At 41.4% G+C, this 19,031-nt stretch overlaps 1 protein-coding gene across 3 annotated transcripts in view; it reads left to right on the forward strand.

Annotated features, from left to right (window-relative positions):
• Znf318 (zinc finger protein 318) overlaps positions 1-18,626 on the forward strand; it is a 39,494-nt gene extending 20,868 nt beyond the window's left edge. Inside the window, exons 6-10 of one of the 3 annotated variants that reach the window (XM_075980768.1) lie at positions 639-943; positions 6,700-6,900; positions 7,344-7,443; positions 7,927-8,045; positions 8,318-12,481. In XM_075980768.1, coding sequence (XP_075836883.1) covers positions 639-943; positions 6,700-6,900; positions 7,344-7,443; positions 7,927-8,045; positions 8,318-11,452 — 3,860 coding nt within the window. In that variant the 3' untranslated portion in view covers positions 11,453-12,481. Of the gene's footprint in view, positions 1-638; positions 944-6,699; positions 6,901-7,343; positions 7,444-7,926; positions 8,046-8,317; positions 12,482-18,101 lie in introns of those variants that run through there. The other 2 variants (XR_012911362.1, XM_075980769.1) reach the window with 2 other exon arrangements.
• Positions 18,627-19,031: the final 405 nt, after the last annotated feature.

Here is a 19,031-nt window from a genome sequence, read left to right on the forward strand (position 1 = left end):
AGATTCACTGTGTAGCTCAGGAGGATTTTGAACTCCTGATCCTCCTGTCTCTCTACCTTCAAAGTGATGGGATTCCAGATATGCATTGCCTTCCATTTCTTCATCTGTGCTTTTAAGAATTCATTTGCATGAGGGAAAAATAACAATGCTTCTAAATACTGCAAGTGGATATTAGTATGAAAGAGAAGAGAACAGAAAAAGATAATTGTTTCTGTCTGAATTCATAATGTTTAAGATTAAATAACTTACTTTGTCTGGTAAGGACTGACCTACAATTATGAACAAGAAATGACATTAGGCATAAACCATTATAGAAATTGGCAGTGTTCTTAAATCAGATAAAGTCACATAATCCTTTTAGGAGGTACATAAATACAAATCTGCATATATCACTTAGAGAATTGATGGAGCTCCTGAAGCCCTATCTGTAGAACTTTAACTTATCCTTACCAAAAGAAAATGTGATCACTTACCCTTCAACCCTCTATGGAAACAGAATCTTACTTGCTTTATTTTTTGGTGGAAAATGATTTTGTAATCATATAGTTTACAAAGCTATATGTACTTAGAAACCTAGGAAATGAATTCTCTTAGTTTACCTTCCATGGATTTCTTCTGATAAACATCTGACCATTCAGGGGAGATGCTGCGCAAGAAGCGAAGGGAGAAAGATGGTCACAAAGACCCACTTCTGATGGAGGTGAGTCGACTTCAGGATAGCATTATGAAGGACATCACAGAGCTACATAAAGAAACAGAAGAAGCAGAAAAGAAGCAATCTGAACTAGACAAAGTAGCACAGATCTTGGGAATTGACATCTTTGATAAATCCCTAAAATCCTCAAATGACAGTAAAGAGTCTACAGAGAAGCCTGAAAAAGGAGAAAAATCTAAGAGCCCAGAAAAAGAGTTGTCACCCTCAAACTCTTCCTCTAACAACAAGGTAATGATATAACTTTGCTGTTACTTTTTTCCCCTAGGGACTCCTATAGAAGCTTGCAAATATGTTTTTGTAACAGGGTCTTACTATATAGTCTTGGCTGGCCTGAAACTCACTGTGTAGACCATGTTAGCCCTGAACTCACAGATACCCCCTTGGCTCTACAGTGCTGGGATTAAAGGCCTGTGCCACAACAGTCAGGGCTGCTGCATTCTCAGTCGTCTCACACAGAGCTAGTGGTTGTGACACTCCCTTCCTACCTCTCAGCCCCACTGCATGCCTCTCTTCTCTCTTCCTTACCATTATTCATCTACCCAAGAGTCTCATTTCCTAAGTGCCTTTTCCTAACCTAGTGACCAATTCATATACATAAAACATTTATTATTGATAGTATTGGAGAGTTACATTTTAAAAGAGAATTCAGGCTCAGCAGATAGAAGCACTTACTAGACAAACTGGATAACTTGAGTTCAATTCTCAGAACCTGTAAAAAGTGGGATTCAGTGTCATTTTTGTCTATAAATCCACTTGTTCTAAGATGAGATGGCCAGTAGAAGGAGAAGAATGGGCCAGAAACTCAAGGGCCACACTGTCTTAGGGTTTCTATTGCTGTGAAGAGACACCATGACCACAGAAACTCTTAGAAAGGAAAACACTTAATTGGGGGCTGACTTACAGTTTCAGAGGTTTAGTCCATTATAGTCATGACAGGAAACATGGTGGCATGCAGGCAGATGTCCTGGAGAGGTATCTGAGGGTTCTACATCTATCTGATCAACAGGCAGCTGGAAGTGAATGTCACACTCACCTAGCTTGAGCTTCTGAGACCTCAAAACCCACCCCTAGTAACACACCTCCTCCAACAAAGTTACTCCAACAGGGCCACACCTCTTAATAGTGCCACTCCCTATGTGGTCCTGTAGGGGCCACTTTTATTCAAACACCACATTCTACTCCCTGGCCCTCATAGACTTGTAGCCATATCATAATGCAAAATACATTTAGTCCTCATAATCTGTAACAGTCTCAAACTTGTTTAAAAGTTTGAAGTCTCATCTGAGATTTATGTAATCTCTTAACTGTAATCACTTGCAAAAAAATCAAAATGAAAAAGCAGATCACATACTTTCAGCATATAATAGTACAGGATATACATTATTCAGAAAGGTGCATGGTAAAAAAAAATACTGGGCCAAAGCAAGGCCAAAAACCAGCTGGGCAAACTCTAAACTCTGCAGTTCCATGTATGATGTCAAAGAACTCTTCAGATCTCCAACTCTTTTCAGCTTTGTCGATGCAGCACACTTCTCTCTCTTAGACTGGTTCCATTCATGTTAGCAGCTCTTTTTGACTAGTATCCCATGGCTCTAGCATCCCTAACATCTTGGGGTCTCCAAAGCAATCAATCTAGGCTTCACCTTCATAGCTTCACACAATGGCCTCTTTAGACCTCCATGCAGGGAAACCCCTACCATATACCTGGCCTCAGCAGTTTTCCTTAGTCATGAAGGTAATTTCCATAGCTCTTTTTTATTCTTTAAAGCCAAAACCATGTGGCCAAAGTCACAAATTCTGCTGTTTGCTGGGATTAGAATATTACATCTTCACCAGCTTTCTGTTTTTGATGGTTTCCTTCACTGCCTGAACTAGGTTGTTCTGGAACTTGCTCTGTAGGCCAGGCTGGCCTCAAACTCATAGGTCCACTTGCCTCTGCCTTTGGAGTGCTGGCATTAAAGGTATGCCCTACCACATCTGACCCTAAACTTTCCTTTAATTCCTTTACACAAGTTGGAAGCTTAGCTGGATGGGATCTTGCCCTGAGGTTATCACTCCCTTTATTCTATCTAACATCAGGCTTTTCTTTCATCTATTTTCATCTCCTTGAACACGGGGTTTAGTTCCTGTGTATCCCCTTCTCCTTGAACTGTATATTTTATATTTTTCTTTGCTTAGCTTGCTCCTTTTCTCTTTCTTTCTTTCTTTCTTTCTTTCTTTCTTTCTTTCTTTCTTCCTTTCTTTCTTCTTTTTTATTGTTTTGTTTTTTGAGACAGGGTTTCTCTATAGCTTTGGAGCCTGTCCTAGAACTAGCTCTTGTAGACCAGGCTGGCCTCGAACTCACAGAGATCTGCCTGCCTCTGCCTCCTGAGTGCTGGGATTAAAGGCATGCGCGACCACTGCCCGGCTTGCTCCTTTTCATTATAGATCTTCGTAAGAGTGACTACTAATAACCACACAACAGTCAATACTAGGCTGTTTTGAAATTTCCTCCACATTAATATAAAACTCTTCAATCTAACCTCAGGCAGACTTTTCAGATAAGGGCAAAAAGTAGCTACATTCTTTGCCAAAATATTATAAGGACGATCTCTAGGTCACATATTAATAGTCTCTTCAGAAACCTCTTGAGGCAGGCCCGCACAGTTTAAATTACCCTTAACACCACTTCCATGTTCCTACTAGTATGGCTCAGTAAGCTTAGCTTAAAGCATTTCACTGTTTTCCTAACCCAAAGTCCACATTCTTCCAAATAAAAGCATGGTTTGGCCTATCATCATAATAAAAGTCCCTAGCACCATCTTCTGTCTTCGGGTTTCTGTTGCTGTGAAGAGATATCATGACCACAGCAACTCTTTTTTTTTTTTAATTTCCTTTTACATTCCAACCACAGTTCTCCCCTACCCCTTCTCCAGCCTCCTCTCATCCCCAGCACCCCCTACTCCTCCCAACGGGTAAGACCTCCTATAGGGAGTCAACAAAGTCTAGCACATAAAGTTTGCGCAGGAGCAAGTCCCTCCCCCGTGCATTAAAGGTTAGCATGACACCCCACCATAGGGAACCGGCTCCAACAAGCTAGGTCATGCACCAGGGATAGATCCTGGTCCTATTGCCAGGGGCTTCTCAGATAGTCCAAGCTTCTACACTGTATTCCACAGATAGAGGGCCTAGTTAGGTCCTATGGAGGCTCCACAGCTGTCTGTCTAGAGTTCATAAGTTTCCATGAGCATGGTTCAATTATCTCTGTAGATTTCTCCATAATGATCTTGACCTCCCTTGCTCATGTATTTCCTCCTCCCCCTCTTTGATTGGATTCCTGGAGCTTGGCCTGGTACTTGGTTGCAGATCTCTGCATCTGGTTCCATCAGTTGCTAGATGAAGGCTCTAGAGTGATAGTTGAGGTATTCACCAGTCTGATTACAGGGGAAGGCCAGTTCACGCCACCCTCTTTACTATTGGTAGGAATCTTAGCTGGGGTGTTCCTTGATGATTCTTGTGAACTTCCCTAGCACCAGGTTTCTCCCTACCCCATAGTGGCTCTTTCTATCAAGAGCTCTCTTTCATTGCTCTCCCACTCCATCCCTCTCCACCTCGACCATCCCATTCCCTCATGTTCTCATCTCCCATCTCCTCCCCTTTACCACCTCCCTTTGCCCCCAGTTTACCTAGGAGCTTCTGAGACCTCAAAGCCCACCCCCTAGTGACACACCTCCTTCAACAAAGCCATACCTCATTCAACAAGGCTATATCTCCTAATAGTGTCACTCCCTGTAGTCCTATGGGTGCCATTTTTATTCAAACTACCACAGCCACTTAGCTTAGAAGTATACATCATAGCAGCAGAAATGAAAGATACCTTTCCTCAATAAGGCAGAAGGCAAGAACTGACTCCAAAAGTTGTTCTCTGATCTCCAAACACATGCCATGGCACATATGAACCTGCATGTACATACACAAAATGAATACAATTAATTGTTAACTCAAAGGTATCATTAACTTCTATTGGTGGCTTTTAGGCAATTTAGGAATATTTGATCTGATTCCTTTAGGTCATCCATGGAAAGTACTGCTGCTTTATTTGTGTGCAGCGTTGGCTTTCCATATGTACCAGAACACATAAGAACAGTGATTTTACTTGTTACTTACTTAGTCTTGTCATATTCTTAACTTGTTGGCCACCCTTTTCTTTCTAGTTACTTTGATTTTAATTCAGCATATCTGTTTCCATAGGTAACTTGCAGTGTCTACTGAAGGGTATAGTGAAATGAAATGACTCCTTTCCACTCTTATTCTCTCTCTCTCTCTCTCTCTCTCTCTCTCTCTCTCTCTCTCTCTCTCTCTCTCTTTTTTTCCCTGTTTTTCTAGTCAGGGTTTGTGTACACCAGACTGGCCTCAAACTCACAGAGATCCACCTGCCTGTGCCTCCCAAGTACTGGGATTAAAAGCGTGCGCCACCACCACCTGACTCCACTGGTGTTCTCTAGTTCCCTTCATCAGATGCAGTCAAATCTTTTCACAGGGGCTGGAGAGATGGCTCAGCGGTTAAGAGCATTGCCTGCTCTTCCAAAGGTCCCGAGTTTAATTCCCAGCAATCACAAGGTGGCTGACAACCATCTGTAATGAGGTCTGGTGCCCTCTTCATGCCTGCACACAGACAGAATATTGTATGCATAATAAATAAATAAATATTTTAAGGGCTGGAGAGATGGCTCAGCCGTTAAAGGCTAGGCTCACAACCAAAAATAAATAAATATTTTTAAAAAATCTTTTCACAATCTTGGATAGTCTCTTTAAAATATATATATATATATATATACATATATACACACACATATGTGTATATATATACACACACATACATATAAAATTACATTTTATTTATATACACACGTGTGTGTATATATATATGTATATATAATTACATTTTATTTAGGTTGTGTATGTCTGAGAGAGAGAGAGAGAGAGAGAGAGAGAGAGAGAGAGAGAGAGAGAGAGAGATAGTACATGTGAGGAGGTAAGAGGACAACTTTCAGGAGTTACTTCTCTCCTTCCACTTTGTTTTTTGATGTCTCTGCTGTGCTTCAAATTGCAGGCCAGCGGGTCATGAGCTTTCAGGCATTTCTCCTGTCTCTACCTCCTGTCTCTCCCTAGGAGGGCTAGTATCACAAATGTATAACACCAGATCTAGTGTTTTACGTGAATTCTGGAAATCAAACTCAGATCATCAAGTTTTTACCTGCTGAGCCATCTCACTTGTCCCATAGGATCTTGGGTCTTGGTATTCTTTATTATTATCATCATAATCATCATTATTTGGTTTTGGTTCTGGTTTTTCAAGACAGGATTTCTCTGTGTAGCCCTGGCTGTCCTGGAACTCGCTCTATAGACCAGGCTGGCCTCGAACTCACAGAGATGTGCCTGCCTCTGCCTTCTGAGTGCTGGGATTAAAGGCATGCATCCCTACTACCCAGAGATCTTGGTATTCTTTTAGAAAAACTTTAGGATGTATAAGTATATGTGGTTTTTTTAAAGATTCTATTATTTTTATGTATGTGAGTAATTTTCCTGCATGTATGTATGTATGTATGTGTATCACATGCATGTAGTGCCCTCAGAAGCAAGAAGAGGGTGTTAGATCCCCTGGAACTGGAGTTACAGGCAGTTGTGAGTCATCATGTGGGTACTTAAAAGCCGTCTCTCCAGCCCCAGTAGTTTTTGTTCTTGATATGAAAGAACTATAGGGCCTAATTTTTTTTTTTTTTGGTTTTTCAAGACAAAGCTCTGTAGCTTTGGAGCCTGTGCTGGGATTAAAGGTGTGTGCCACCACTGCCTGGTTCTTGAGCTTTGAATACAGGTTCTATTAAGATTCTCCCCATCTTATATAGCTATATGGTCATACTTCCTATGATTACCATCTGTTTTTTTGAGAGTATATAAATCTACTCTGCCTTAAATTCTTTATAAGTGTAAGTTTTTCTCTCTAGGAATCAACAGTAAATGAAAACTCCTGTATCAAGAGTCCTAATTCTGCTGAAAGCCTCCAGCCAAACTCTAAGCAATCTGACCAGCCTGTTGCTGCTTATGAGTATTATGATGCTGGCAATCACTGGTGCAAAGACTGTAACACCATATGTGGGACCATGTTTGACTTCTTCACCCATATGCACACTAAGAAGCACACACAGGTAGGTATCCTGACCATGGTTCTTTCTACTATCGCCCTCATTCCCCTTCATTTTCTGTGCGCCCATCTGCATTGCAAAGCTGGAAGATGAAACATTCTCAGATGGGCAGGAGCCCCAGTCTGAAGAGTCAAGAGATAAGAACAAAGGATACCATCCCCAGGGCTCAGCTCAGGGACTACCATAACTAAACACCACACAAGTGTAAGTGAGGCTTCTGTCTCTTGATTCCTTCAGTACCTGAATTTTTATTTCTCTGTTTCTAGTACTTGAGCTAACATGTTTTTACCTTTTCCACAGGTGATTCCGTTTAAACAGTTGGCAGAGTTGGTGGGTGGGGGTGGGTAGCTAAGGACTGCTGGTTCCCTGGTCTGATATTTAGGGGAAGAAAAGGGTCATTGAGATTTTAGTGCTGTTGTGTGAGCACCTCTGCCTCTTGCAAATAGACACTGGATCCCTACAACAGACCTTGGGCTTCAAAGACTCAGAGTGAGGCTAAGCAAGACACTGTAAAGCGAACTGACAAGATAACTGTTCCTGCAAAAGGTAAGTTTCCTTCATGCCTTTTCAACTAAAATCTATAAAATATTTTGAAGTGTTTTTATTAAGAAGTTTGAGAAGTCAAAAGTCTTTAAAGTTTTGTTTCTTGCCTTTACAAGCAGTCAGTATGTTTAGAGATGACCCCTGAAGACTTAGTACTTCATGAGAGCCCCTCATGCAAATGAGTGAATTAACTATTTGGGAACATGGTTTTTAAATATCCTCTAAGATGCTTGATGCATGTTAGAGCTTAAGGAATGGATCTGGCATAGGGTACTACAGATCTAACCAGGCTAGGAATGTACCCAAGAGGTAGAAAGACTAGAAAGAGAGTTAAGCCTTAGGCCCACAGAGCATGCCCTTGAGATTCATCTAAATGCCACTTCTGACTCCAAAGTGGGCACAGTCATCTTACTGTAGTAGAGTAATGGGATTTGCCTGTTCATCCTTGATGGAAAAGGCTTGCTTCTTATTTTCTATTTCTTTCAGGCTCTGAGTTTCTGATTCCCACCACTGGATTCTACTGCCAACTTTGTGAGGAATTTTTGGGGGATCCAATTTCTGGAGAGCAACATGTGAAGGGTCACCAGCACAATGAGAAATACAAGGTTGGTCTTTGTGTCCTTGTGGAATTCTCCACTTCTTTGTACTAATTCCTTTGACTTTGTCAAATATCAGAGTTAGAAAGTCACTGATTTCACATCCCTTCTCACTAGGAAGTTTTCAGTTCTGGTGAGAGAAGCTAATTGAATTATCTGTAGTTTTTGAAAAGTTTTTTCCAGTGATTTATTCTTAAATGAGTTGTAGCAGTGGCAAGGGCCAAGACTCTCTCTTAGAGCAATTTGATAATTTATCGAATCTTTATCTTTTCTCTTTCCAGCAATATGTGGAAGAAAACCCATTGTATGAAGAACGAAGAAATCTGGACCGCCAAGCTGGCTTGGCTGTGGTCCTAGAAACAGAGCGACGACGGCAAAGTGAGCTAAAGCGCAAACTTAGTGAGAAACCAAAGGAGGAGAAGATAGAAAAAAAGGCAAAAGTTGTGAAAGAAGCAAAGGAAGATGAGAAAGCCTCAGTAGAATTAGAGGACCAGCCCTCTGAGGGTGGAAATTCCCCTGAAAAGGGTGAAGTTAAAAGGAATGCTAGCCTCAAACTCCCAGTAAGAGAAGAGGCAAAAAAGGAATCAGCAGTAGCATCTTCTTTTGGAAAGTTCAGTTGGAAGAAACCAGAGAAAGACGAAGAAAAAAGTTCAGTGATGGCCCCAAGTGCCCCTAAGGAAGACATTGTGGAAAACAGTAAGGACAAAGACGATGGAAAAGCTGAAACCGGGAAGGCAAAGCCCATCAAAATCAAGCTCTCTGGCAAAACTGTTGTTGCACATACTAGCCCCTGGACACCTGTTGTTACAACTTCAACACAGACAAAGATCCGACCTAACCTGCCTATCCCATCCACAGTACTCCGCAAATCAGGTTCAGCCACAGTGAGCAAGCCTGCCCCTCTAAACACCTTTCTGTCTATCAAGTCCTCTGGGACCTCTGCCAGACCTCTGCCAGTGGTTAAAGAGTCTTCATCTGATCTACTCTTGCCTCCAGATATCATCTCCAAAGCTTTTGGAGGGGAAGAGGTGATTCTAAAAGGCTCTGCAGAGGAAAAAGTGGAACTGGCTGCAAAGAATGAGCCACCCCAAGTACCTGAGCAAATGTTGGCTTTGCCGCCGCCGCCACCACCTCCTCCACCTCCACCTCCACCACCACCACCCCTGGCTATACCTCATCTGTCTGCCCCATCTCCTGCTCAAACAGATGCTGTCTTAACTTCTGTGAAATCTAATTCAGTTGTATCTCAGACTCTCGGGCTTGGCTTCCAAGGTCCTAAGATTTTGAACCAAGGGTTGCCTGTAGCCTTCACGGCCTCAGAACAATCAGCTGCCATTCCTTCTGATGAGACAGCTCCTGGGGTGAGTGAGAGTGACCGGGATCAGACCCTAATCTCTATGTTAGTGCGACCTCCACCACCCCTCTCAAGTGTATTCAGTGAGCAGGCCAAAAAATTAGAAAAGCGAAATTTGTGCTTAGCAACAGCCAATGCTAAGGACCTGTATGACATATTCTACAGCAGTGGTGGGAAGGGGGCCCATGAGACTAAGCTGAGTAGTGGTTCATTGGAAAATGGCAGCCTTCCTAGAACTGAAATTTCAGATATCTCTTCCACTTCTGCTTTGAACAGTAGTGTATCCTCAGAGGACCTGCCTCAAGATAATGGTTTGGTCACTGCTCCTGTAATCAGCAAACTTGAAGATCCCATTTCAAAAGGTCTGGTGTCTATAGAGAAATGGTCAGTTATAGAACATATAGACCCCAAAAATAGAGACAGCAGCTATAGCTTCCTACAGCCTCTGACAAGGTTGTGTCAAAGCAGGCCTTATGAAATGGTTACCCCAAAGACAGACACTTTGACCACGTGGACTTCTGCTTCCTTCCATTGCGACAGTGATAAGGATAGACTTCCAGAGGGTAAAATCAAATTTGATCTGGGAGAACCAAAGCCACCTGATACAGACTCACCTTTGGCATCAGATACACACTGTCATACCAAGGGATCTCAGAAGTTGGTAGAAATTAACTTCATGGATAATCAAAACAAGAACCAAGAGTTGGACCAGTTAGAGAATTGTAGAGAAAAAGAAGTGAAGAGAAATACTGAATTAAAAGGAAAGGTAGCAGTTGAAGAAGCAGGGACCAGCATTGGACTCCACAGCATAGAAGATTCCAGTTTGAACCACGGCAATAGAAACACATGGGAAGAAGAAATAGGACAACCCAAATTATCAACAATTGACAAAGAGGTAGAACAGTCTAGGAAATTGATGACAGGACATGAAAGTCCAAGTAAAGTAGTAATTGAATTGAATCAGTCTCTCTCTTCCAAAAGGGCAAAAATAGACTCATTTCCATCGTTACTCCAGAATCCAAAAGGTGTCCCTGAATTACTTCTGTTGTCCCCACCTAGATCAAATATGTGTTTAAAGAAACCAGAGACTTGGGAGAGCCCAAAGAAACCAGAAAGGAGTCCAGAGAAATTAGGGGTGGAAGCTGTGGAGCTACAAGATACCTGTCCAGAACTAACAGTGACAGTAGAAAGCAAAGCCTCGGAAAACCTTGAAGCTATGCACTCAAAAGTAGAGGGGCTTGCTGCCCTGAGGAATCTGGGGGATGTGCATGCTGAAATCTGCAGTTGTCAGACAGAGCAAGCATGTAGATCACCAGCTGCCTTGTCACAGAGAATGTCTGAAGAAAATTCTGTATTAACTGTAGTATGTGATCCCTCCAGTCCCAGTGACTTTGAACCAATACCATCTTTTTCTGGGTTTCCATTAGAATCTCCCAAGACTATGGTGCTTAATTTTGAAATAGAGGGTGAACATAGTTCATCTAATTCCAGAAATGGGAGAATCAACTCTAGCTGCCCAGAAACAGGACACATTGTAGAGAATGTTGACCATGACATGGGAGGTGAGAGAACACACCAGGCCCTTGACCTATTGGCTGGAGGAATGTTGTCTGAGGAGGTAAAAGAAACTGCACAATTGCCAAAAGATTTACTCAGAATGGAATCCACAACAGTAAGTCCTTCAGGCCTTGGACCATCTCCTTGCCTTCCAGACCTTGTTGACTTTGTCACACGGACATCTGGAGTTCCAAGAGAGAAACTGTGTTCTCCGCTGTCTGAGCCAGATGACTTTAAGTGCAATTCCTTGGAGATGGGATCACCACCACTAGAAATTCTGAATGTATCTGTCTCGGATGTAGTTTCTCAAGTAAGTGAAGACAATGACAGTGCTTTGAATTTGGTGAAAACTCCAACCTCAGGGTCCCCTTCTAGGGATCAGGTAGTTGGAGGCAATATGGGCCCTCAGGAAATGCCTGAACAAGAAGCTGCAGTTGATGTTATCCCAGATCACACAAGATCCAATGTTCATGACTACAACAGCCAGGACTACCTGAATGGATGAATCATATCGGGTGTTAAAAACTGGACCTCAGCTGATCCAGGACTAGTTGGCAATCTCATCTGGAACCTTCACAGTAAACGTTCATGAGAGCTAAAAAATTTGCTTATTTCCCCCACTCCTTGTCCTTTAAAATGTTAGATAAATCGGTCTTAACAACTTCTCTACATATCTGTTAAAAATATTTTGTTAATTTTTAAAGATTTTTGGCCAAATTATTTCTTTGTCATTAAAGTCAAATGTCTTTCTGGCTCACCACAAAGTGTGCTTTGATTTTGGCTTTGAGGCCGCCATTTCTGGAATGTGAGGGGGGGAAGGGAACAACTGACTTCAGTTACTGTGTTGTATTCCTACCTGCCTTTCTGCGCAATTGGTGGCTCTCTGGGAGAAACACCAAAAAGCTTGCTGAAATAGGAAAGTACTGAAGAAAGGATTGTTCCTCCCCTAGGTCTACATTCATTTGGATGAGACTGCCTTAACATTGTTAGAAGTGCAACGTGAGTAGCCTCTTTGCTTGCTGTTTAACTTCCCTTATTGGCATGTTAGCTCCATCCTTCCATACTTTGTTGCCTTTGCTTCAATTTCAAATGGTCCTGGTCACTTACAGACTTGTTTGGAAATGGCCTCAGTAAACAAAAGAAAAACTGGGAGGCTCAGATTCGGAAGACGACGCACCGGTAAGACTTATTCCTGGCTCAATACCAGGAGTGTTTGTGTTTCTGAGGTCACTTTTAGTTTTGAAATGACCTTTGCTCATTATACAGTGGTCCAGTAACATTTTATGTTAAATTATCAACCATTTCTGTTGTAAACTCTAGAAAATCTGAAATCGGGATTGGATGTATTTTCTGTTTTACAAGCATAGATGTCATAGATGTAACCCTTTCCCTTACCCATGTTATTACCACTGTAGTGTGATGTTTTGGGTTGTACATTTTGTTTAATAAAAGGTTAAAGAATTTATGAAGTTGGCTTGGACAAGTTTAACTATTTTTTAATGTGTTAATTTTTTGGAATAAATGTATTCATCTCATGCTTCTTTCTGGATGTTTGTCTTGGCACCGTACACATTTGAGCTTCAAAAGAAACTAGAATAGTAAACTGCTACCCTGCTGTCCACCCCAGCCTGCACTGTCCGCCAGAGCCACTTCCTTGTCAGAATAGGAGGTGTGCGGTCTGCACCCTGTGCCACCTGAGTGTGAAGAAAAGACAGCACTAGTCTGGGATTGGGATCTCCTTGGCTTTCCTTGGGTACTTCTGGAAATGGAGTTCCAGCAGGACATACAGATGCTTGACCAGGATACCCTTGGGAATCAGGGGGCTCAGGCCTTGGGTTTTCTACACTCTGTTCCAGTTTCCATCTGCCATTCCTTTGTCAGCAGTTTATAACCTGGCTCAACAGAGACTTGAGAGAATCAGCCTTACCAGTTTCTTTCTTCGGGATTCCTTCCCTATTTCCTTATTTATATGCTCCCTAGATTGTGTCTGATGAGAATACTTAGTTTTTCCAGAGCCTAAGTTAATTCCAATTTACAGGTCATGGGTTCTTTTGTGAAAAAGCATGGATGTGAGAGACCTAGGTCCTTGACTATGCTCAGCCATTTGCTTTACTGTGGTTTTGGATAAGTTGCTGTACATCTCTAGAGTTGGCACGTTGTTTTTGTTCCTTTAAAGATGAGGGTTATTGCCTCATCTCAGAACAGATAACCTTTAATCTACTTTTTCAGAGTAAAGTGTGAGTGAGTGTGTGTGTGTGTGTGGTGTGTGAGAAGGCACGTGCCTGGGTGTCAGAAGACGACTTTCTGGAGTGTGGTGTGAGAAGGCACGTGCGTGGGCGTAAAAAAAAACGGCTTTCTGGAGTGTGGTGTAGGAAGGCTCGTGCGTGGGCGTCAGAGGAGGGCTTTCTGGAGTTGCCTGCCGGGCTGGAACTTGGGGCATCAGGCTTATGTGGCGAGCACATTTACACAGTGGTCCTCCAGGTCCTCCAGGTCTTTCTAAACTTGAGTTGAATATACTCTTGGCCTGGAAACTGTGGAGTGACTCCAAAAAGGGCTCTTTAGAAAAGCTGACACTTGTAAAGTTTCAGAGGGTTTCAGAAGAGATCCATTTTCTCTCCTGCTAGAGGAAGTAGTACAGGAGTTTAGGGAAAGATAAATTAAAATGCCAGTTTGTGTTGACTTTGAGACCTCAGATCATTAATCATACCTAGATTGAACTTCTCTCCCTTTCAGAGTAAGAATCTTGCCCTCTAGTAGGAGCCAGAGAGGGCTAGGAAGGAAGAGGCAGTATGTAAGGGTAGACCTGGTTTAGGCTGCTCAAGCTACCTTAAACTACATAAAGAATTTTGAGCCTTAACTTTAAAACATTTCAGAACTGCTTCACGCTCTATTCCAATGTTGTCTGTACACCTAGGGTTTCTTCTAGAATATTCCCTTCTAAGAGTTGAAGGAATGACATTCTTTTTGGTTTTTCAAGACAGGGTTTCTCTGTAGCTTTGGAGCCTGTCCTGGAACTAGCTCTTGTAGACCAGGCTGGTCTCGAACTCACAGAATCTGCCTGCCTCTGCCTCCCAAGTGCTGAGATTAAAGGCGTGGTGCCCTAAACCAGCAGAGGGAACAGAGCTTTGAGAATACTGTAATTCGCAGGCAGTGCTGCTGGCTTCACCCTGTGATCAGTGAGTGACATCTAGCTTAGGAGCCCATCCTGAGAAGCCAGTGAGTTCAGTGAGTACAGAACTCTAGCCCAGTAGCTGGCTCTTAGACTCTGTAACACTTGTTATCACAGCACTAAAGGTTTGATCTTGAAGATGAGGAATGGGCTCAGAGCTTTGACATGAGCTTGGGTTGTAATAGGATTATAAGTCAAAAACAATTTATAAATTTAATTTTACTTTATGTTCATTGGTATTTTGCCTGCATGTAAGTCTGTGAGGGCACCAGAAGTTCTGAAACTGCCAGTCGAACCTGGGTCCTATGGAAGAGCAGCCAGTGTTTTAACTGCTGAGCCATCTCTCCAGCCTGCCAGGAACAGTTTTTACTGGGTGACTTAATCAGTGAGAAATTAACACTAATGTTTAAATATAGACAAATGCCTACTTCTACTCAGTTTGTTTACATTACTCCCTGGAAGCCCTTTTGCTTTCTGAATGCCTTTTTCTGCCTTATACCCCACCTTACTATTCATAACTGGTCTCACAGAGCATGCAATACTCAAGAGATCTTTCTGCTAACACTGCTGAGCAACACAATAAAATTCTCAGACCTAACCATTCTGCTTCGTCTCTGAAAAATGAAAAAAGTGTTTTGGTATAAAGCTTGCAAAAATATATGTCTTATCAGATTCCCAGCTTCTAGGACTGAAGGAAAAAAGAGTGGACATAGAAGAATAGTGTGTGTGTGTCTGTGTGTCTATGTGTGTGTGTTGGGGGTAAGTGGAGGAGGCCTCAGAGAAGAGAGAGCCTGTAGCAGAATTAAGTGAGATGGTTTTGTTTTCATGTACTTCAAATAATTGTATCTCTTCACTAAAGTTTACCTGAGTCTTCATTCATTGATAATTTATTTGAAAACAATAGAAATGTGGAGTTTGGGATTATAAACACATTTGTCTTTATTTATAGTTTAAGTTTTTATACATTTGTATTTATTAACAGTATTATTAATTGCTGTTTAGTCCAGTGCAGCAAAACACTTCTTTAGTCCTTTCACAGAATTTCTTTCTTCGTTTTCAACGTTTTTCCTTTTCTTTTCTCCCTCCAAGCCTCCCATAAACCCTCCTTACGCTCTTTGCAATTCATGGCCTCTTTTTTTTATTATTTGTTATTACATGCATATATATGTACATATATATGCCTAAATATAACCTCTTCAGTCTGTATAATGTTTTTACATGTATGTATGTTTTCAGGGCTGACAGTTTGTATTGGATAATCAACTGTTGTGCTCTTCCCTGGAGAAGACTGTGTCCTGTAGGTGTAGGTTGAGGTCTTGTGGGCTTGTCTATTGGTGTCATCCTTGGTTCGCTCATGTTAGGCAGTCATGTTGGTGAGACTTTATGGCTGTGGCTTTTGACATTACTGGGGGACACAGTCTCGCAGCAAGCTCCCTGCTCCTCTGGCTCTTACAATACTTTCTACTCCCCTCCCATGTGTTCCCTAAGCCTTAGGTGCAGGAGTATTGTGTAGATGTACCCATTGGGACTGGGTAGAGTTTAGTTTTGCAGTTATGTTTATTTAATTTCATTTGGGTATTGTGGGTTATTTTCTTTAAGAGAGTTTCTCCACTAGCCCAGGCTGGCCTAGAATTAACTGTAGGCTAGACCTAAATTTGGAGCAGTTTTCTTATCCTAGCCTCCCAAGGGCCAGGATTACAGGCATGTGCCAACATGTCTGGCTTGCCTATATAATTTTAATTATGTATACAAGTAATACTTTCACTGATGGTGAAATTTTTAGTTTATAATCTTAAAAAAACACCAGTATCCAAATATTCTTACCCATATACACTTGGAAGAAAACATGCACAAAAGTGCGTGTTTATGTTGAAGCATTTAACATGGTTATAATTTTATTCTTATGTGTCCCTTTGACTAATATATGCCCACTAACTGCAATATAAGAGAAGTCATTTTTGCTTACTGTGCTTTTACCCCATTGTATTCATAGTGAACAATTGCCTAGTACATAGAGAATACTCAATAAAAATGTTGTTGGAAAAATCAGTGTGGCAATAGCCGTTTTCTTTAATGATTGTTAGTACTTAATAGTTCGTACATGGATTTGAAAGTCTCAGTTGCTGCCTGTATTTGCTGAGTGCTTAGCATTCTAGAAGCCAACTGTCCTTTTGTTGTTCTGGTTCTTTGCATACAGAGCTCTGTGGCAGTTAATGTGTATCAAGGCTGCAGGTGGTCCCCTTTTCTCAACCTCATTCTGGAGTGGTGGTACCCGGTTAGGAGGGGAACACTGCCCTTACAGCTCCTAGAAAAGAAGCTGAGATGGGAAGGAGACAAACGACTAAGCTAAGCTTAGCAAGAAGGGCTGGAGGCATTTTGAGAACTCTGATTTTCAGTTGGCCTCTTTTTTCCTTCCAGCCAAACAAGTATGTTGATGTCAGCCAGTCAAACTCCAGAATTTCTATGATTTGGCTAAAGGAATAATTTAGTGTTTTATGTTCTAGCATTTTTTTGGTATTTCATCAAAACTAAAAATATTTCTGAATAGAAACAAACACACAAAAACATACAAGATTATCTTGTATTATCTGTTGTGCTTCAACTTTCTGATAATGAAATTCATTTTATATAAAATAAATATTTTATACACATGTATGTATTCACATACACAAGACAAGATTTATGTTAGAGTTGTACTAAAAATCTATAGGTCAGGGTTTTTTTTTCTGTATACATCTGTATGCTAAAAAACCGATTTTTTTCCAGGCTGTATCTTTCTGTTCAGTACACCTTGACTTAGCTTCTGCCATTTGTTTTCTTCCCATCAGTACAAATAGGTCCTGTTTTTCCCCCCTCAAGACTTAGTAAATTACTGCCATTGCTACTAGGGAAACATACCTTCTTCAAGAATCTCCAATCACTTTTTATTCTATTAATGTACAAACACTTGGACATTAAATATTATCAAGACATTTGTCTTCACAAAGCTAACTTTAATTCAGGTCCACAACACATGTCAAAGTAATTACTACAGACAATAGATTGGAAGATAATATACATCTAGATGTATAACAAAGCTTTACAGGCTTGTGTTACTTCCATTCGTAAATGATCCAGATCAATAAATAAATATGTAGGTTTCTGTTTGGTGAGATGCTCAGCAGGTAAAGGTACTGGCTGCCAAGCCTGGTGACCTGAGTTCAATCCCACCCATTGGGTAGAAGAAAAGTACTGACCCCTGTAAGTTGTCCTCTGACTTCCACATGCCTGTGCCTACACATACACACACAAACAAAATTAAGAAATTTTGCAGAAAATAAGTATGTTTAAGATAAGTGAACAAGTAGGAAAAAATAAAAACAATTATATTATGAAAGAATGAAAGAGTTCTTAGGATAAGAATGCATACTGCTTACTAAGGACTCAAGCTGGGGGCTGGAGAGATAGCTCAGAGGTTAAGAGCACTGCCTGCTCTTTTGGAGGTCCTGAGTTCAATTCCCAGCAAACATATGGTGGCTCACAACCATCTATAACGAAATTTGGTGCCCTCTTCTGGCATGCAGACAGAACACTGTATAAATAAGTCTAAGGGGGGAAAAAACTTTGAAAAAAAAAGATTAACCCTCAAACAAAGGACTCAAGTTGTCTTCCCAGAACTCACATCAGATAGCTCACAACTGCCTGTAATTCCAACTTCAGGAGAGCTAGCACTCTCTTCTGGCTTCTGTGAGCACCTTCACAAATGTGCACCCACCACTACCACCACCACCACCGCAAGCTCAAAATAATTAGGAATGTTTAAAAGACTTTTTTAAAAAATGTGGAGACAGCAAAGACGTGAGAGTCAACCATATAGAAGCATTATTGCATCTTCCCTCTGATGCTCTTCTAGGGTGTCATTTAGCTTTTCTGTACCTTCCGGTATTTCAGTAATTAGGATCACGTTGTTATTGACGCTTAACCATCTATCTCTTTTTCTTTCAAGGGGAAGTCCCAGAAGTTTCCAGATTTTCAAGAGGAGGGACTGAAGTGGACATCTCTACTCCAGGAATGCAGGGGATAGGAAACACAGAGGTCATGGAAATAGTGAGCGTCCTTGTGGCCAGTAGACACTCACCCTTAAGCCTAACTTGCAGAAGGTGAGTATGGCTGTTTGCAGATATATGGAGAAAGCCTTTTCATTTTAGCTACCAGAAAAGAGTTGGTGAGTAAATATGTGCATTTGTGTCTTTATATCTAGAGGAACAGACATAATGGGTGTGTGTTTTAGACTTTTACCACTGTACACCTTATCTAGCATTGAATAAATTTACTAAACTCCACCTCTCATGTTAAAACTAGGAACTGGTAAGATGTTTCAGTCAGTAAAAGTGTTTGCTCCCAAGCCTGGCGACCTGACTTTAATCCCTGGGACTCACAGTGGAAGGACAGAACCAACTCCTACCTCCACACACATGCATGACACATGCATAAATAAACGAACAAATAAATAAAATGTCATTTTGAGAAAACTGGACTTTAAGTTTTGCTATTCTTTCTGAGCTGTGCATCCCAGTGTCTTCAGCAGGTGGATTCTGTCTTGTTCTATCCTTACTTTCTAGTTCATGTAAGAATAAAGGTAAAATTGGATATGGTTTTAGAGGAACAGGATACAAATGTGCAGAGAAGGGTCAGGAAGAAGGGACTGTCGCAAAGAGGATGCTTAAGAAGTACTAGGTTGGGTGTGGTAGTACACACGCCTTTAGTCCCAGCGTGCGCGAGGAGAGGCAGGCAGATCTCTTGGAGTTCAGTGTCAGCCTGGTCTACATAGAGTTCTAGGCCAGACAGGGATACATGGTGAGACCCTGTCTTAAACAAGAAAGGCCTATGGCAACCAGAAGAAGGTATAAGATCCCCTGCAACTGGAGTTACAGAC

Source organism: Microtus pennsylvanicus, chromosome 7 (assembly GCF_037038515.1).
Source record: "Microtus pennsylvanicus isolate mMicPen1 chromosome 7, mMicPen1.hap1, whole genome shotgun sequence".
Classification (NCBI taxonomy): Eukaryota; Metazoa; Chordata; class Mammalia; order Rodentia; family Cricetidae; genus Microtus; species Microtus pennsylvanicus.